The following is a 21,234-nucleotide window of genomic DNA, read 5'->3' as shown; positions in this document are numbered from 1 at the left end:
GCAATGCGCCAGCGTATCCCACCAGAGCCACGTGTTTAGGGGATCCTCTAGTCTAGCCAGCGGCATCTAGTGCAAAACAAGAAGCGACACAATCATCTACGATCCTACGGCCATTCTTGGGTCAAAAAAAAAAACAAACAAAATAAATTATAGCATTCGCTTCGGAACTAAACTTCAAGGAAAACGGGAGGATTTCTACCATATAAACCAAATTCACTTATCTATACCCTGAACTTTCAATGTTAGAGTAGTATTGGTGTTGATTATTAAACGGATAAATGAACAATTGCCAGTTTTCTAAATTGCACATGAATTGTTTAGGATTAAAAAATAAAAAAAATACAAAAAAAAGACTGCATATTTCGCCACAAGTTACTTTGGATTTCTGGTGTACCCCGATATTTATCAGCATAAAACACTTAAGAGCTGAATTCAATGGCGTCATCTGTGATCTGCTTGAACTCAGTTTCCTCTGCTGTCCATGTGGGGGCAGTACTGCAAGAGAGGGGAAACATGAATCAGTGACCTCAATATTACGGAGCAAAATAATAAAAATGTCGTTCTAATATTAGAAACACCACGTGTATCACCAAAAAAACAGATTTGCACATATACTGGTGGTGTGGCTGTGCCATCTTCAGGCCTTAAGCCTGGCACTGGCATTACAACATAAGGATCCCCTTAAAATGAATATGGCAAAGCACGCTTTCTTGGCAGAGGTAATATTACGTCTCGTAAGAAGCGGCCTTTGCCTCATCAAACAAGAGTTGAGGTTCTCCCTAAACAGCGATCGACTGAGGAGAGGATAGAAGGAGATCATTGGATGAGCAGAGAGAGCGCCGTGGAGTGTATTTAGAGATGAACGAGGAGACGTAGGGAGGGGAACCGCTGTGAAGGGCTTTGAAGGTAAGAGTGAGGATTTTGAAATGAATCCTGAGGCGCACAGGCAGCCAGTGAAGAGAGTAATCCTAGTGAAGAGAGTAATCCTATTATCGCAGTGTGTCTCATCCACTGAACACACCAGCTCAGCCTATAAATTGACACACGTACAATGCTAGAAAATCTGAATTCTGTAGTCTGTAAATTAAAACCAAGATCAAATACGTACTGCCATCCTCTGCTTTTCGCCCCCACTCAGTACATCCAGTCTTAAACACTGTCCCAGCCGCCTTCACGTTCCAAAATGTAACCCAGCTGCACATTGTCAAGGTATTCCTTCAATACCTAGGGATTGAATATAAAACAAAAGGTGAGTAGTTAAGCCACTTAACTAAACACAGCTAAGCAAGTCATTTCAGTGTGTAAGAAAATTAGAGGAGAAGTTTCAACATACTGGACCGTTCTTCTCACCTTATCAGGAATACCTTTACGTTTCCAGTGTTCTGGAGTGTCTGGGTAAATGACTTGGTCCCGTAACGTTCCCAAATTCATATGGTCTCTATGTATGATATTGTGCTACAAATAAATTACTGACACCACAACTTAGGATATATTGATTCTACCAATCAAAAGGTGCTGAAATGCGATCACACTACAGGAACAGAGACAGCTGGGCAGAACATAATCAGAAGTACATAAAATAATTTTCCTCGTTCAGGTTTGGTCAGACATCCACCGAATAGAGGCCACAGCTGCAGAATAAAACATATTTAGGTAAATTGATCAAAGATTATTCCATATAAATAACATGTACATTTTTACTTCTACAATTAGACATTACCTAGGCTACTGTAATTTTATCTACATTAGGGCTGTTGTATTACGTTCCATTTACCTACGTTTTATTTTCAACATAAAAATGCCACACGGTCTCTGTAATGCCCTTTAGGGCTGCGGCACTAAACGTTGAGGAGGTTAATGCATACAGAAATTCTAAAACATTTTTATTTTAATTATAGATACAACTGGCTGACACCGCATCACCTAATGCAATAGTAGCTCTTTTAATGCATCAGTGGGAAGAAATGCCATCAGAAAGCCACCACCTCATGTAGCAAGATACAAATCTTGTATACACCTGACTAATGTCTTACACTTCCAACCTTACATAGTTACATTAGCACAATAACTAAGGATCTTTAAAGTTCAATGTCACTACATGATATATAAACACACACCGTATTAGAAGTTGCAGCTTCACCCATACTTGAAGTTTGCACCGAAGTATATTTAGAATTGGAAACGAAATTTTTAGAAATTTTCAATACCCTGAATTTTCCCAGGAATAATCCCTTAAGCATGTAAAATGTTCCCTCTGTCATAATGTCTGCCAGGAACACGTCATGTGACACAAGTTTATAAACTCTCAAACATACTGGAGACGGCAGTTATTGTCGGAACAGCAACCTTTAACAGTGGGTTCACAAGGTGAGAGACAAAACTTATTACTACATCTCTCATTCCATAAACTGCTGTGAGATACATAACCAAGCCACGGGGAACTGAACTCTTAGGCAAGGTCAAGTCACCCCTTATTTACAGAACTGGGGCATAACTACTAATCTAAGGACCGGATGAAGCATTTCAACATCTTGAGAACTACACTGTACAACAAAATATATCTTATATACATAGGTTGGTAAATGTCACCTTGTGATGAACAGTAAATTCCATTTACATTTCAGTTGACTCACCCTGCTAATCTTGTCATTTCCCGTCCTGCGAGGGCGATTCGTCCCAATGCCTGAGACATCCTCAGCAGCATTCTTCCACTCTGGTAATAATCCTTCAAGGCAAAGCATTAAACATTAAGAACGTGCTTGGCTGCAGAGTATATCATCATTTATCCCACCATTATTTCACTCACCTCAAGGAGCTCAGCTTGAGTGCTGTTCTGATGACGCAGGGTGGTTAGGGGTGAGGAACGGACGGCTGACAACCAGGTAACCAACCACTGTCTCTAGATCTGCAATAATCAAAAAGCACACCACAGACATTAAATGCCAGCATAGACACTGACCACTTAAAATCAATAAACCGCAGGTGCAATCTACAGTCTACTTTTTACACAGCTATATGCAGATGAAGCTATCTGAGAGACCCAGGCATACAGAGTGTCTCCCGCTGCCTCAGCCTACCTATATCCCACAGTAAATAATAATGCTAAACTGTCACCATCTTCTATAGCAAACATAAAAATATTACTAAAGTATGACATGCAAATAATTCTTGCCAGTAACATTTTCTGATGGTCTCCTGTCTGGTGTGAGTAGCCAAAAACCACCATGTTCACATTGTAATGTTGCATCTCTTGGAAGCCCCATGGAGATTTATGCTCTAATAAAGCTGGATGCCCCACACCATTGCACAACAGACTGCCTTGAGTGAAATGCAAGTTACTAGCAAAATGGAGCCCTTTGGAGAATATTATATAATATTAATATAATATATTAAAAGGTTACTTGAAAGAATAAAAAAATAATCAACACACCATAAAAAAAACAAAAAACATCATATGAAAAATTATATCACGATGACCACAGCAGTAATAACCACAGTCAAACTGTTCAATCTGACCGGGATGTTGGCCCTCTGCTCTTTGCACAATTGATGTAATTCGTCAATATTTGTGACTTGTGTTGTTAAAGAAGCCCTAGTCACACAAAAACATACCTGAGCGCCAAAAGCATTTGTCAGCTTGACGATATACAGAACGATATCCAAAAATGGCTGAAGAAAAAAAAATAACAAATGAAACTCACAATAAAACAACTCTGTATACCCGCAACAATAATGGGAAATATAGATAATATAGGAGAATAGGAAAGCAAGCCACTAGCTAACAATGCAAACGATTACATGTTATTCACAAGAACAGCGTATGCATGCATGTAAATTTTATTGATAAATAACAGCATAATAGCATAATAAACACTTATAATAATAAGTGTAGCCAAAAGATTGTCAGCTTCGGTACCAGTATATTTAATGTATGTTCATTTGTAAGTTGTATTTACTTTTACGGTACCCTATTGTAACAGCTCGACCAAATCTGTTGGTGCTATATAAAATGTAAATGTAGTCATGAAAGTACAACAGTCTACAGACCACTTTATTGGGGTACAATAGCTATGGATACATTTGTAAAGGAGGCCCCTGTCTGTAAATCTCACAGTGTAAGTAATACACCGGTAATATAAATGGCAGCTACATTAACTTTATAATTATTTTCCTTGTGAAAGGAATACAGTAAGAGCATAAAGGGCCATAGCCTATTTTTGAAGTACCCAGCACAAACTAAAAAAAAAAAAAAAAAAAAGGTAACAAAACACAACTAGAAGAGCCATGAGGAAACTCACCTTGCTTAAGTTTGAATACTGGTTCACCACACTGTTACAAAACCTCTCAACATCTTGCGTGAGCAGCTGATCTGCATTTGCTGTCCTGTTGTCCAAGTTGCCCATTTTGTAATAGGTAAAGGATCTTAAATGGGGGAAAAAAGAACAATCTATGTGGGGAACGTATTATACATCTAATGGAACATTACTGAGAAGATAAGTAATTGTCTCTTAGGCTCAAAACATGGTTATATCACCACGATCACAGCAACAATAACCACAGTCAAACTCTTCCAGTAGTTATCAATCTGGCCGGGATTTTGTTCACCGGCGCTTTGTAGAATTGATGTAATTCATCAATGTTTGTGGCTTGAAGTCCTAGTCATACAAAAACATACCCGAGCCCCAATAGCACTTACCAGCTTGACAATATACAGACAGACATAATCCTACAGAATTAGCTGCTAGACACGATTAATCCATCTTGTATGTCCAGTTATTTAGCCTTGTTCAAGACTATGTTAGCTGTAGCTAAAGTTTCCACACACACACACACACACATTTTATATATATACATACACAGCTACAGTTTTTACCATCATTAAGCCATGGCAAAAATTGCCCATAGATCCTCCTTTGCATAATTTTGTTTTTTTTGAAGATATAGGTTTTAAAAGGTGGCAAACACAGCAGAACAGATCTCTGCCTTGTAGGCCTCTATTGTTTTTCTCTTAGACAGCATGTCATGACCTACATGTACTTCCCAAAAGGGAGGCGGAATACCTTAAGGGGAGATGGTTCAGGACAACATGGCTACATACATATATATATATATACACACACACACACACACACACACACATTTACATATCATATATAAACACTTAAATGCAACATTCTCCTGAGCTTACAAACTCAGCGTCTCCTTGCACAAATATATCCACAGGCTAGAAGATAAAATAAAGTTAATATACGGACAGAATGTTTTAAGAGACGTGCATCTTCACTCATGCCATGCCACAGAGGCCAAAAGAAGAAAACAAACGTTTTAGCTTACTATAATAACTACAAAAGCGTCTGGCAGCGAGCGGCTCTAGGAAATATAATCTGGTCGTGTGATATAGCCGCTACCAAGCACACACGTTTTAGCATGTCCCCCAATGTCTAATCTTTCGATTAAGTAGAAAAAAAGGCAACACAAGAATGCTTACGGCAGGCATGGTGGCTATAAAGTTGAAGAGGTTTCTGCTGCGGCCGATGATCGCACTGCAAACCACCACATGTATGTATGTATGTATGTTATAGCGCACTTTTCACAGAGGCACAAGATTCTTGAGAAAATCGGTGAAATGCAATATCCTTATACAAGGCTTTTGATGGATGCAGAACGGATTTAAAATAAAGCCACGTGGCAGAAATACGATACTGCACAGGCTGCGCGCAAATAGGTGACCGTCAAAACCGAGATTCTACCAGCTGATTAGCAGCTATATGGCGCCAAACCGGGAGTAGGCGCCAAACCGGAAGTGGCCATGGGAAGTCGGCGCATGCGCAGAACGGACCTGAAGCTAAACCAGAAGTGGGGCATCCACCTACTGCGCATGCGCGAAATCGGAAGTCAGCGCATGCGCAGAACGGACCTGACGCTAAACCGGAAGTGGGGCATCCACCTACTGCGCATGCGCGAAATCGGAAGACAGCGCATGCGCAGAACGGACCTGCCGCTAAACCGGAAGTGGGGCATCCACCTACTGCGCATGCGCGAAATCGGAAGACAGCGCATGCGCAGAACGGACCTGCCGCTAAACCGGAAGTGGGGCATCCACCTACTGCGCATGGGCGAAATCGGAAGCCAGTGCATGCGCAGAACGGACCTGACTCTAAACCGGAAGTGGGGCATCCACCTACTGCGCATGCGCGAAATCGGAAGTCAGCGCATGCGCAGAACGGACCTGACTCTAAACCGGAAGTGGGGCATCCACCTACTGCGCATGCGCGAAACCGGACGTTCGCGCATGCGCACAACGGGCCGGACTAAACCGGAAGTGGGGCATCCACCTACTGCGCATGCGCCAAACTGGAAGCCCGCGCATGCGCACAACGGACCTGACCCCGACTTTTTAGCTGATGAAAGATTGAGACAGATCATTTCATTGATGAAGATGATCTGCAGCAGCATGGTAGCAGATTCTTTTCTAAACACACAGCTGTCAGCACAGGTTTCACATAGTCCTGTAATTGGATTCTATAATTTTACATTTTCTTGGTAAAAACACATTTAATCTTTAATGTTTGTATATGTATATATACACAGTATTTATGTTTTACAGCAATTATATTCACACACACACACACACACACATACACATTTGGCCCATCAAAATATCAACCAGATCAGAAATACAGAAAACAGCCTGCGGTCTGATGACACGTTGTTATCACTAATTCAAGTTTAACCCCTTAAGGACCGGGCTCATTTTTCGTTTTCTACCCTGTGGGACCGAGGCTGTTTTGACACTTTTGTGGTGCTTGTGTTCAGGTGTAATTTTCTCCTCACTCATTTAGTGTACCCACATAAGTTATATATTGTTTTTTTCAGGACAAGATGGGCTTTCTTCAGATACCATTATTTTGATCGTATCATCTTATTTACTATAAAAAAAAATAAAAAAAACATGGTGAAAAATTGAAAAAAAAAGACATTTTATGACTTTTATTTAAAAAATCTTTTACTCACCTAAAAAAGCAAGTAAAAAAACTAGCTAAATAGATTCTACTACTTGTCCTGAGTTTAGAGATACCCAATGTTTTTATGTTTTTTTGCTGTTTTTTGTACGTTATAGGGCAATAAGTACAAGCAGCGTTTTATGATTTCCAAATCTTTTTTAACAAATCTGGTCAGTCTGCCTACATCTCCTCTTTGGAACATCTTTGAAGCCGGTTAACTCAATTTAACCCATTCAAACCATATATTTTTGAAAACTAGACACCCCAGGGTATTCCAAATGCTGTTATTTTAACCCTTTCCATGCACCAATTATACAACTACACTTTGTCAAACTTTGTAATAGTAATTTTTTTTTATTTTTTTTCCACACAAATTGTACTTTAGTTATAGATATACAGGTTCTGGTATATGTCACTATCAAACAACACCCCAATGTGTGTTCAGGAACATCTCCTGAGTACAGCGATACCCCACATGCATGGGTTTGTCAGATTGTTTGGCTGGTAAAAGGCTACTTTTGGGGCATGCGTAATTCAGGTGGTCATTTGGTCATTCTGCCTCCATCTCCTCTTTGGAATATCTTTGAAGCCGGTTAACTCAATTTAACCCATTCAAACCATATATTTTGGAAAACTAGACACCCCAGGGTATTCCGAATGCTGTTATTTTAACCCTTTCCATGCACCAATTATAGAACTACACTTTGTCAAACTTTGTAATAGTAATTTTTTTTCACACAAATTGTACTTTAGTTATAGATAAACAGGTTCTGGTATATGTCACTGTCAAACAACCCCCCAATATGTGTTCAGGAACATCTCCTGAGTGCAGTGATACCCGACATGCATGGGTTTGTCGGGTTGTTTCAGATTTAAAATGCCACATTTGGGAAGTGCGCTTTTTTTCTCCATTTTGGTCAGTCTGTACCTATGCCCTATCTGTGAGCTAGGCCACTCCAATTTACCCCATCAGCCATTTTTTTTATATATTAGACACCCCTTGGGTATTTGAAGTACTTTTATTTTAACTCTTTGAGATTTTTGAGAAATTTTAGCACTTGCTCAAAATAATAAACTTTATTTTTTTATTTTTTAATACTTTTTTTATATTTTTTTTACACATTTTGCTGGTACTGGATGGTTCATCTAGTGACATCACTGCATAATTATTTTTAAATGTTAGCACATTTTTTTTTTTCCATTTTTTTTTTATTTTTTTTTATTTTTTTTTGAATATTTTACTAATCACATAGTGATTAGAAAGCTGGGCTCCATTGACTTGCATGGTTGAATGCAGTACCTGTATTCAACCAGCAAGTGGAGCCAGTTCTCTAGAGGGTCTGGAGACCATCTAGCAAACTTTTTCTTGTTTGTTTTTTTTACAGAGCGGCGGCCATCTTACTTGATGGCGAAGATCACCGGCAGCTGCGGCTGTGACCGCTCTCTGGAGCGGTCACAGCCCACCTAAAGGTAAGTGTTTGGTGTCGCTGGATGCCTCCTGATCGAGGCGTTCCAGCGACACCATTTAAGTTTAGGAGGCGATCGTTGATCGCCTCCTAAACGCTTTTAAAACGGGCGTCCGCCGCCATACAATGTATGGCGGCTGTTGACGCCCCGGGGAGGGGCCAGACATGGCCCCCGATGCCGATCTCGGCCTTGCTGAATGCCTCGACATCGAGGCATTGCAGCAAGGCCGTTTAAGCGAAGAAAGTGATCCTTGATCACTTTCTAAGCTTATTTAACTTTTTGACGGTTCAGGACCGTCAAAGGTCATTTAGTGACCTTCTTGTCATGACGGTCCTGAACCGGCAAAGGTCGCGAAGGGGTTAAGTTTAAAAGGCTAATTGATTATTAGAAAACTCTTTTTGCTATATTACAGCTACAAATTTCCATGAAAACAGCTAGCAGACCCCAAACATTTAACTAACTGCAATATTTTAACACGTTTGAGAAGTACCTGCCTCGAGCCCCGTGTATATTTCCTGATCATTGCCTCTGGGTCTCGGCGCGTACGATTCTTCTCACCTGATGCGGCAGAGGTAGGTGGCAACACAAAAACTCACAACTATGGATAAATATCACTGTTCTGTTACTGCTTATCTTAAAGGGAAAATATAATGTCACAGACAGCTTCACAAAAAATCATGTTAAATATGCATTAATATGCATTCTTAAAAAAAAAGCAGCCAATGAGTGACAAGAAAGCCATGCATTTCCCTTGTTACAAGGAAATTTAGAATATTTAGAATATGGCAGCAGCAGTATTGAGGTGCGTTCAAATAAAATAAGCAAAATACTTTATTATGCACAAAAGTGCTACTAGAGCATAAATTATAAAAAATCAATACATACATGGCAGAAGAGCAGATAATGTGGAAGATCCCCAACGTTTCCGCACAGCAGAACCGCCAAAGTCCATCGATGCTGCCCGTGTGTCCTGAGACAGTTCTTGGTCTTGTTTTAGCTTCAAGGTGGCTTTATGCTTGTTCCATGTATGTTCCCTTAAAAAAGCAAATAACAGGAATAGGTTGCAGTAGTTATCTTAACCGAGCAGAAGGGGTTCTAAAACATTTGGTCCGTAGTGAGGTCACTTACCAACGGCTGTAGGTAACTCGCAGTCCGGTCACTCGGCAAGGGTAGCAGGCGAATTACACAGGAGTGGTGTCAGGTCACCAGAGAACAGGACTGGACAGCGGTCAGGTCGATGATTACAGCCAGATAACTGAAATAGGATTGGGTTTCTTGCCACGACTTTTAACAACAGATAAAGAGTCAGATTACGGAGTTGAAAGTCAATAAAAAGGAAGCCATGAGCACCGTAAGTGTAAGGTGTATGCGTGAGGCCTTACACGGCTATTACTGCTGGGCGTTAATTAGCACCATGTACCACAAAGAAATTGAATACGAATCAGTGCTGTCCGGAATTCAAAAACCTGCAGAGTTTCCAATGGAAGCAGAGACTTATGGATAAACACATATAATATGTATTAACTCCTTAATTCCCACTTTAGGGATTTGAGAGGTAGACAGTAGTTCATTTTTGGTTTCAGATCCACGTTGAGGACAGAATAGACTGTCCTTAAGTGTAGCGAGGATAAAATGTGTAATAATAGTAATGGAGATCTGTGTAGGGAGAGGAACAACCCAGGGCCACCAAGAGCTGTCTCTATTTAGCATGATTATAATGCTAGGAGGGTACAGGTAGGCATTTTCATTATGCGGTGCTGGCGAGTGTTACCGTCGGACAGCACCCAATATAAAGCCAACGCTTGCCCTTTGCCTACCCCTTTGTTCACCAAAAGAAATGCTCTCCACTCTTCAGTCCTTTTTCCCAGTCTGTCTCTGGCGTGGTGCGGGTACTATAATACGTGACTGCCCATCAAAGCCGACTTTTCCTCCCCATCCCCTGTGTCTTTTGATTGATTAAATATTAATTGCTTACCATTTGATGAATGCTCTCTTTTTCTGCCAATTGACAAATATGTTTTCTCGTGTTCAAGCTCCAAGAAAGGACCCATGCAAAAAACAAACAAACAAACAACAAAACAGTAAAATTTCAGATGAAGAAAAAAGCAAATAAAAAAGAAAAGATGCCAGAAAGACTCCTTCTGCATCAGAGGAAAACATTATGAAAACTGATAACTGGTTTCGCTTAATCAGTTATATTATAACATACATAACACATAACACCCTCAGCTTCATTAGGTTAACTGCAGCTCTAGTCTTATTATCATGAAGCCCAATGGAGTGATCCAGCTGATTATTGCTGTGGTTGCTTATAGCGATTAGACCATTTTTCAGCCAGCAGAATAGCTTTGTGTCTGAAATGCCGCCCCGACCCAGGAAAAAAAAAAAAAAAAAAAAAAAAAAAGGAATATGATACGATTGGCGTCCAAGACCTGCAGTAACTGTGCTAACTATGGCTGTATAAAATAGTTTTGTGTGTTTGGGTTTATCTTCAGCTCCGTAGTTGACTACAAAACCGAATGCGAAGCGCAGACTATTTTTATTATTTACTGTTTTATATCGCACCATCAAATTCCAGAGCGCTGTACAATGGGTAGACAGGACATAGCAAGTAGCGTGTAACATAACACATTGACTTACAGAAACAACAGGTGAGGAGAGCCCTGCTCAAAGGAGCTTACAATCTAGAGGGATTTAGGGTGTATTACACCATAGTTAAAAGGTGCCATTGTAAGGGATAGACTAGCCACACTAGTGTAAGTATTGAATGAGAGGGACTAGGAGAGATGAGCTAAGGGAATATGGGGGTTGTTAATGTGCAATATTATAAGCGTCCTTAAGGAAGTGGGTCTTGAGGGATCTTTTGAAGGACCGAAGGCAGTGGGGAGAAGGATAGACCGGGGGAGGGCATTCCAGAGGATAGGAGCAGCCCTGGAGAAATCTCGTAAGCGTGCATGAGAGCTAGAAATCAGAGGAGAGGATAGAAGGAAATCGTTGGATGAGCGGAGGGACCGGTGTGAAGTGTATTTAGAGAGATGAGCGAGGAGATGTAGGGAGGGGAAACACTGTGAAGGGCTTTGAAAGAAAGAGTGAGGATTTTGAAATGAATCCTGAAGCGCACAGGCAGCCAGTGAAGAGACTGACAGAGGGGAGAGACGTTAGTAAAGCGACGGGAGAGGAAGAGGAGTCTGGCAGCAGCATTCTTGGTGGATTGTAGAGAGGTGAGACGGTTAAGAGGGAGACCAGCTAAGACAGAGTAACAGTAGCCAAGACAGGAGTGAGGGGAGGTGACGTTGAAAAGTGCTTGGGATGAGAGAAGGGGAGAAGAAAGTAGTCATGGTGCATTACAGACATAGTGTGGGGTTGCAGATGGCTGGAGAGAGATAATGATTTTACTAACAACAGAGGAAAGAGAAAAGAGGAACAAGAGGATTGTGAACACGGTATGTGAAGGAAAATGGTGATGGGAATGGAGGTGGGGGAAACACAAAAAGCAGTAGGCAGCACTTGACAGTTCAGTGGAATATTGATTGCAGGGAGTCTCCCAGGCCTTCTCTGTCCAACTTGGTGAACTCCCAGGTAGTGGCATCCGGTGATGGAAAGTGGCACATTCATTAAGATTTAAAAAATAGGGTACTTAACCTTAGGGGGCAGCGGCAGCTGCTCTCCTCCACTGCAGTCCAATCACTTTCCACGGGTTAGCTGCGTGAAATCAGGTGGAGCACTTTGCACACGCGCACACAATGTTCGCAGAGTCGGGGCTGGGGCAGTAAGTATATCACATGGCAGGAGATATAGAATGCACAGAAAATAGCTGGTGCCATTTCAGTGCGCCCAATAAAACCATATATTTTTGAAAACTAGACACCGCAGAGTGTTTTAAATGCTGGTATTTTAACTCTTTGCATGCACACATTTTACCACCAGCATTTTGCAGCAAGTTTGCAGTAGTATTTTTTTGTGTGTATTTTTCCCCCCACACACACCTACTTTATGTATGAATTTACAGCTCCTGGTATATGCCGCTGTCACACGACACCCCAATATGTGTTCAGCAACATCTCCTGAGTCCAGTGGGGAACTAAAAGGCCATATTTGGGACGTGTGCATTTTTCTAATTGGAAATTAGATGTGTGGCCATCCTTCCCCCCGTGTTAATTGGGACATTGTTGAACCCGGCCAATTCAATTTACCCCATCAAATCATAAATTTGGGCATTTAATATGCCAGTATTTTAACTCTTTCCATGCGAGAATTGTTTTAAGCAAATGTGCAATTTTAGGACTTGCTCACAAAAATATATTTTTCATATATAAATTTTATTTTTAAATTTTTTTCAACTTGAAGGTTCCCCTGATAGTGACTTCAGTGGGAAATTATTTTTACATTTTACTGGTTTTTTTTTTAAACTATTTTTTTCTAATTGTTATTTTTAATTTAATTTTACTAATCACAGTGATTAGAAAGATGCGCTCCATTGACTTGCATGGTTGAATGCAGTACCTGTATTCAACCTGCAAGTGGAGCCAGAGTTCTCTAGAGGGTCTGGAGACCATCTAGCGAACTTTTTCAACTTGATTGCTTTTTACTTATTTTTTTTTTTTTTACAGGGTGGCCACCTTCTTGCGGATGGCAAAGATCACTTGCAGCGGCGGCTGTGACCGCTCTCCGGAGCGGTCACAGCCCGTCCTGGGTTAAGTATTTGGTGTCGCTGAATGCCTCCTGATCGAGGCATTCCAGCGACACCATTTAAGTTTAGGAGGTGATCGTTGATCGCCTCCTAAACGCTTTTAAAACGGGCGTCCGCCGCCATACAAGGTATGGCGGAAGTTGACACCCCAGGGAGGGGCCAGACATGGCCCCTAGTGCCGATCGTGGTGTTGCTGAATGCCTCGAGGTCGAGGCATTACAGCAACACCGTTTGGGTGCAGAAAGCGAACGTAGATCGCTTTCTGCACCCGCTTAAAGTCATGACGGTCCTGGCACGTCAATTGTCACTAACCTGATGTTAGTGCATGACGTGCCAGAACCGACAATTGTCATTAAGGGGTTAAAATATTTATGGATAGGGAAGGCTTCCCCACGACACTTACTCAAGCGCAGACCTGTATACCTTGCATTCTCGTCTTGGATAAGTGATATAGTGTACAGTGACGTGATATTACACCCCGCGTGATGAGCCCGGTGATTTATGCCAGCAGAACAGTATCCTAGTAGCCGATACATACCTCCACCTTCATGCCACTTCATGGGTTGTATTTTGATAAATAAGGTGTATGAGTTTCTACGGGTAATGTAGTATTTGCCATCAAGTTGAAGTTATTATTGGTTTAGTAAAAAAAAAAAAGGGTATGTTATATAATAAGGTATCGGAATGGTCTTACTTACATTCCTTCCGTCACTGCGGCCGCTGTAATCAGTCGTTTTAAGTAACAGTGATTTTGAACACAGGTGCAGATCTAAGATGCTGGCGTGCAAGCAGTTCTTCAGACGAGGGTACCGGTTTCTATGCAGTCTGCTTCTCCAGACGTGTTTTTTTTTTTTTTTGTGTCCGTTCACATCCAACCCTTATGTTTGTATTATATCGGAAGGTTTAAAGCCACCAAGCGGTGTAGACAATTTGTGTATTTATCATTATTAACCCACAACAACCTGTTTATTTAAATAAGCAGGAGGTACGGGGAACATTTGAAGGGAATACATCAATGTGTTGCCCACAAAGTATTAGAATCGGATATTGTGTAAGTGAGATTCCAACTACAAGAAGTGCATCATAGCATAGTATGGAACATAAGGAAATGCGAGTAAAATTAATGGGTCACCAACAATGGTCACTCGTAGTAATTTGAAGTTACAATTGACCAGGGAATTTGCTCATTTGAAATATATCTATTTCCGACGAGGCACTGAATCTCTCTATTAACTTTCCGACCAGAGAAACTTGAATACATTTGAAGATCAAAAGGAGGACTGTGCTGACCCGAGTGCTCTGTGTGGGAAAAACAAAACCGACGTCAAAGTACAAAAAGCCCAAAGTGCTTACTTTGCATCGAACCCAATCCGTGGCTACTCGATTAGGAAGTCATATTTATTGAGGAGTCTGTTTACATTATATGTGGAATATTATGCACTAAAGAAGTTAAACGAATTGTGGCAGATGTTTGGATTTCAGTTATGTAGACTACTTTAGTGATCAGTCATAGAAGTCATTCCCCCCCCCCCCGAGCACATAAATTGGATAATTTATGGTATTTCAGAAATCACTACTTGTGAAACGTCTGTGTGATTTTCCAACATATACTTCATTGCAGATTTCCATGGGATAATGATTAAGTATCCTATTACAGTGGGAAGGTAGGAGTGTATACTAGGGCATTCCTCATAGGATTTCATCCATGTAGTTTATGCAAGTTTACAGCTACCCGCTTCCTTACCGGTATAATATGGTGGTGGAGTGTTCAGGAGAAAAACATTTTTTGCACATTTTAATTACCTTGGATGCCTTATAAATATCCACGGTGACACAGGTTACTTCAAAAGGTTTTAGCAATAATTGGGGGGAAAGCAGACCAAGGACCGTTTAAGGTCTGAGTCTCTACATCGCATGGCATGGGAAGTTTTCTATGGCCGCTGGTTAGAGCCAACCGTACGGATTTGTTCCAGCGAATGCAGTAAGTTTGTGGATCAAACTTTACCCAGATTGTTTACCATTTGCCAGGATGACATTAAGCACAGAGTAGAGACTTTGGGGAAGGATTCACACACATTCAATTTATTGCATACGTAGTGCATGCCTTCATCAAGCACATTTCTATGTTACACGATTTGCTCAACCCCCCCAAAACACATATCTACAATACATGGTTTACGTTCCAGTAGAGACTGCTCCATTTAACAATGTAAAAAGTCATCCTACTAGTTTAAATTAATAGATTTTAAATCTTACTGGGAAGGACACGTAAATCTTTATCAGGGAACTGTATAAAATCTGACGACGTATGAATTCAGTCCAACCCGCACACCTAGTGAGACATACGAACCTGTCAACTGGCTCTATTTTGGGCCAAGTGCCAACGCTCAGGGATTTTACTCAACCGATTAGTCAGGTGCAAAAAAATTGAACCGGAGATTAATTTAAAAGGAAAACCGTTACAGCAGATGCAGCGTATCCCATCAGAGCCAGGTGCTTAGGGGATCCTCTAGTCTAGCCAGCGGTATCTAGTGCAAAACAAGAAGTGACACAATCATCTACGATCCTACGGCCATTCTTTGGTCAAAAAAAAAAAACAAAAAGAAATTATAGCATTCGCTTCGGAACTAAACTTCAAAAACTTCAAAAAAAAAAGTTACTTTCGAGTTCCAGTGTACACCGATATTTATCAGCATAAAACACTTAAGAGCTGAATTCAATGGCGTCATCTGTTATCTGCTGTTTCCTCTGCTGTCCATGTGGAGGTAGTACTGCGAGAGAGGGGAAACATGAATCAGTGACCTCAATATTACGGAGCAAAATAATAAAAATGTAGTTCTAATATTAGAAACACCACGTGTATCACCAAAAAAAAACAGATTTGCACATATACTGGTGGTGCGGCTGTGCCATCTTCAGACCTTAAGCCTGGCACTGGCATTACAACATAAGGATCCCCTTAAAATGAGCAAGGCAAAGCACGCTTTCTTGGCAGAGGTAATTACGTCTCTTAAGAAGCGGCCTTTGCCTCATCAAACAAGAGTTGAGGTTCTCCCTAAACAGCGATCGACTGTCCCACTGACCACAAGGACACAGAATGAGGCCCAACTATGATTCAGTACCTGCCGCCTATTCCTATGAAAGGCGCCCACTCACTCGCATTGGCAAGGGTTGGGGTTTCAGCTTTCTCGCTTTACAATTCAGTTTGCCGGTTTGTCCAGCCTCAAGGGCTGAGCTGGCCCTGTATAATGCACAATGTGATAGGCGAAGAGACTTATTATTTATGTTTTATATAGCACCATCAGATTCTGTAGCGCTGGACAACGGGTAGACAGGACATAGCAAGTAGTATGTAACATAACAAATTGACTTACAGCAACAACAGGTGAGGAGGTCCCTGCGCAAAGGAGTTAACAATCTAGAGGGATTTAGTGCCATGGTAAGGGATGGGGCAGCCACACTAGTGTAAGTACTGCATTAGAGAGACTAGGAGAGGTGAGCTAAGGGAATATGGGGGGGGGTGTTAATGTGCAATATAAGCGCCCTTAAAGAAGTGGGGAAGAGGGATTTTTTGAAGGATCGAAGGCAGGGAGAGAGACGGATAGACTGGGGGAGGGCATTCCAGAGGATAGGGGCAGCCCTGGAGAAATCTTGTAAGCGTGCATGAGAGCTAGAAATCAGAGGAGAGAAGGAGATCATTGGATGAGCAGAGAGAGCGGCGTGGAGTGTATTTAGAGATGAACGAGGAGATGTAGGGAGGGGAACCGAAGGGCTTTGAAGGTAAGAGTAAGGATTTTGAAATGAATCCTGAGGCGCACAGGAAGCCAGTGAAGAGACTGACAGAGGGGAGAGATGTTAGTAAAGCGATGAGAGAGTAAGATAAGTCTGGCAGCAGCATTCATGGTGGATTGTAGAGCGGTGAAGCTGTTAAGACCAGCTTAGACAGAGTTACAGTAATCAAGATGGGAGACAATCAGGGCATGGACAAGAGCCTAAGTGGCATGCTGTGTTTGGAAGGGAGGGATGGATGCTGGCAATGTTTTTTAAGATGGGGACGGAGACAGACTGAATGTGGGGGGTGAACGAAAGGTCAGAGGTCAAGGGTGACACCAAGACTGCGTGTGCATGAGTAGACTGGGAGATGATGGCGCAATCAACAATGAGGGAAATTGATGGGGGAGTCTTAGCATCGGAAGGCGGGAAGATGAGAAGTCCTGTTTTGGAGAGGTTAAGTTTCAAGAAACATGTTGATATCCAGGTGGAGACAGATGCAAGGCAGTTAGTTACACGATCTAAGGCAGAGGGAGAGAGATCAGGGGAGGATAGATAGATCTGGGCTTCATCAGCATACAGGTGGTATTGAAAGCCTAAGGATGAGGGCAGGGCGGTGACTGTGCAGATATGTCATCTCTGATAGTTTTCATTTTATTATCGAAGTATGTGGCAAAGTCTGATGCATTAAGGTTAGTGGAAGGGGTCGTAGGGATCGGTTGAAGCAGGGAATTGAAAGCATTATTAGAGTCGTTTAGGGTTGTAAGACAAGGAGGAGATTGAAGGCAGAGTAGTAGGAACATAGCATTCATTGATAGCGCAGAAAGTCAGACATGGAATGAGGGGACTTTCACCAACTACGTTGAGCGGTGCGGGAACATCGACGTAGGTGTTGGGGTTACAGTCATGTGCCAGGGTTGGAAGCGTGAACGTCGCGAGGAGCGAGTAGTAACTGGTGCTACATGATAGAGAGCAGATGCGAGAGTGGAGTTATAGACAGAGGTGGCGTTGTTAAGGGCATGTCATGTTTGAGATAGGAGAGAGAGTAAATTGATTGAGTTCTGAAGGTTAATAGAGCTGAGGTCTGTGCGGAGATCTGTGAGAGCCAGGGACACCTTTATCTAATCAGTATTCATGTCCTAAACCTTCTCCCCACCCACCCTTACAAATGAACAACGGCGTAAAGGTAACATAATGGTGAGGAATAATCATGTAGATTCAGTGAGAAGGAGAAGATAACTCCCAAGGGTATACACTTAAGGTGGGTTTGTAACATATATGCCTTGCTTATTTAATGCCTAAGCATAGTTACATATACGTATTTAGTGTAAAGAACTATAAATGCGGGTTTAGCAAAAGGGGCACATTAAGTCTCCAAGTAGTGGTAGTAGTAGAAGTTGTAGTGTGGTCAACAGGTGTATCTGTCTAGAAGGTTAATGAAGATACACAATGTCTTGAATAAACGCATGGTCTACCTTTTCTTTTCAGGCTAGGAGCCCTTTTCATAGCATTTTCTTTAGAGATGAAGGGAATTATGATTTTTTTTTTTTTTAAATACAATTATGCAGACTCTGCAGTGCTTTCATGAAATGTTTAAAAGATTTACCTCGTGGTGCTTCCATAGGGACTTTCTGTGTGACACTGTGCTTCCTTTTCTTATCCTCTTAGGTTGGAATAGCTTTGTTCACAGTTGAAAGAGGCAACGTGCTGGAGACAACAGACGGCATTAGAAGACCAATGTATGAAAATCTGGAGCGTGTGTAAGACGACGTCTAAGCAACTGATTTTGGAACACACGGACAGCAAAAAGTTTCCACGATCGGATGGCTTCTGTGGATAAAATTCTGTCAACGGCAGAAAATGTCACAGAATTTATAAGGTCCACGCGCTAATGACATTTCTTTATAAACGTCAAACAATTATAAACTGCCTGCCGTCCTTCACCAGGAGCTCTGGGCGTATGCGGAATCCCAATCTGCACTGCTTGGGCACCGTGTGTTTAGTTTTATTAACTACAGGAGCGAAGCTTTGGTCGATTAGTTAGCACAGGGTTCCATAGGGATCTTCAACTGTCCATATTTACAGTTTTGTGCACATTGGTGTTATTGCCAGAGCTGTAAGACTCTTGTGTATCGTAATCAAAGTCAATAATCCAAAGTGACTGATTTAGCATAGCCACAGTGAAAAATACTAATTTCAGAAAATGTGAATTTGAAGTTAGATTGCCCAGACTTGCTTTTATTATGGACTTGCTTCTATTATAAAGTTTTACTATGTTTTTTTTTCCCCATTTCATTTCATTGTTGAGCAAGTACAAATTGGAGATAGTTGGATGGATTTATTAGCGGTCAAAAACAGAATATTGAAAGTTAAATCCAATTCCTCTGTAATCCTAGTATCGCAGTGTGTCTCATCCACTGAACACACCAGCTCAGCCTATAAATTGACACATATACAATGCTAGAAAATCAGAATTCTGTAGTCTGTAAATTAAAACCAAGATCAAATACGTACTGCCATCCTCTGCTTTTCGCCCCCACTCAGTACATCCAGTCTTGAACACTGTCCCAGCCGCCTTCACGTTCCAAAATCTAACCCAGCTGCACATTGTCAAGGTATTCCTTCAATACCTAGGGAGTGAATATAAAACAAAGATGAGTAGTTAAGCCACTTAACTAAATACAGCTAAGCAAGTCATTTCAGTGTGTAAGAAAATTAGAAGAGAAGTTTCAACATACTGGACCGTTTTTCTCGCCTTATCAGGAATACCTTTACGTTTCCAGTGTTCTGGAGTGTCTGGGTAAATGACTTGGTCCCGTAACGTTCCCAAAGTCATATGGTCTCTATGTAAGATATTGTCATTTCCCGTCCTGCGAGGACGATTCGTCCCAATGCCTGAGACATCCTCAGCAGCATTCTTCCACTCTGGTAATAATCCTTCAAGGCAAAGCATTAAACATTAAGAACGTGCCCGGCTGCAGAGTATATCATCGTTTATCCCACCATTATTTCACTCACCTCAAGGAGCTCAGCTCAGTCCACGCGGGGTGGTTAGGGGTGAGGAACGGACTGCTGACAACCAGGTAACCAACCACAGTCTCTAGATCTGCAATAATCAAAAAGCACACCACAGACATTAAATGCCAGCATAGACACTGACCACTTAAAATCAAAACTTTTTACACAGCTATATGCAGATGAAGCCATCTGAGAGACCCAGGCATACAGAGTGTCTCCCACTGCCTCAGCCTACCTATATCCCACAGTAAATAATAATAATGCTAAACTGTCACCATCTTCTATAGCAAACGTAAAAATATTACTAAAGTATGACATGCAAATAATTCTTACCAGTAACATTTTCTGATGGTCTCCTGTCTGGTGTGAGTAGCCAAAAACCACCATGTTCACATTGTAATGTTGCATCTCTTGGAAGCCCCATGGAGATTTATGCTCTAATAAAGCCGGATGCCCCACACCATTGCACAACAGACTGCCTTGAGTGAAACGCCAGTTACTAGCAAAATGGAGCCCTTTAGATAATATTATATAATATTAATACAATATATTAAAAGGTTACTTGAAAGAATAAAAAAATAATCAATATACCATAAAAAAAAAAAAACATCTACCATAAACTCTTAAAAGTAATCCATGTGCGTATAATATTGAGGCTTTGACTTGGATGCAACTAAAAAACAAAATATATCAGCATGTGATAAAATTCAGATAACATGGGGGGGGGGTTGGGACCTGGTTATATCATGATGACCACAGCAGTAATAACCACAGTCAAATCTGTTCAATCTGACCGGGATTTTGGCCCTCTGCTCTTTGCACAATAGATGTAATTCATCAATATTTGTGACTTGTGTTGTTAAAGAAGCCCTAGTCACACAAAAACATACCTGAACGCCAAAAGCATTTGTCAGCTTGATGATATACAGAACGATATCCAAAAATGGCTGAAGAAAAAAAAACAACAAATGAAACTCACAATAAAACAACTCTATATACCCGCAACAATAATGGGAAATATCTATAATATAGGAGAATAGGAAAGCAAGCCACTAGTTAACGTGGCAAATGATTACATGTTATTCACAAGAACAGCGTATGCATGTGTGTAAATTGTATTGATAAATAACAGCATAATAAAAGGGGAGGCATAATAAGTGTAGCCAAAAGATTGTCATCTTCGGTACCAGTATATTTAACGTATGTTCATTTGTAAGTTGCATTTACTTTTAGGGTACCCTATCGTAACAGCTCTACCAAATCTGTTGGTGCTATATAAAATGT

General features: G+C 41.2%; 1 protein-coding gene across 2 annotated transcripts; it reads right to left on the bottom strand.

Moving 5' to 3' along the window:
- Window positions 1-1,100: 1,100 nt before the first annotated feature.
- LOC128468619 (ATP-binding cassette sub-family D member 3-like) lies at window positions 1,101-20,366 on the bottom strand. 2 transcript variants are annotated; one of them, XR_008345881.1, is made up of 5 exons: window positions 20,284-20,366; window positions 2,807-2,905; window positions 2,634-2,725; window positions 1,351-1,631; window positions 1,101-1,224 (listed from the first exon to the last, which is right to left on the bottom strand). XR_008345881.1 is itself a non-coding variant. In XM_053450368.1 (4 exons), exons 2-4 carry the CDS (start codon window positions 2,702-2,704, stop codon window positions 1,150-1,152), a joined length of 234 nt encoding a protein of 77 aa, XP_053306343.1. In that variant the 5' UTR covers window positions 2,705-2,725; window positions 2,807-3,062; the 3' UTR covers window positions 1,101-1,149. The 2 variants fall into 2 exon arrangements, 1 of the variants encoding a protein (XP_053306343.1); XM_053450368.1 differs by lacking the exon at window positions 20,284-20,366 and having other exon boundaries at window positions 1,351-1,438; window positions 2,807-3,062.
- Window positions 20,367-21,234: the final 868 nt, after the last annotated feature.

Source organism: Spea bombifrons, chromosome 11 (genome assembly GCF_027358695.1).
Source record: "Spea bombifrons isolate aSpeBom1 chromosome 11, aSpeBom1.2.pri, whole genome shotgun sequence".
Taxonomy (NCBI): Eukaryota; Metazoa; Chordata; class Amphibia; order Anura; family Pelobatidae; genus Spea; species Spea bombifrons.
This window is presented reverse-complemented; position numbering and strand designations above follow the sequence as displayed.

Bases quoted from the DNA above. Each gene is read 5' to 3' on its own strand.
- LOC128468619 (XM_053450368.1), bottom strand. From the start codon at position 2,704: ATGCTGCTGAGGATGTCTCAGGCATTGGGACGAATCGCCCTCGCAGGA. The intron at 1,439-2,633 runs GTGAGTCAACTG...TATCATACATAG, and splicing joins GAAATGACAAGATTAGCAGG to AGACCATATGAATTTGGGAA. The intron at 1,225-1,350 runs GTGAGAAGAACG...TTCAATCCCTAG, and splicing joins GTAAAGGTATTCCTGATAAG to GTATTGAAGGAATACCTTGA.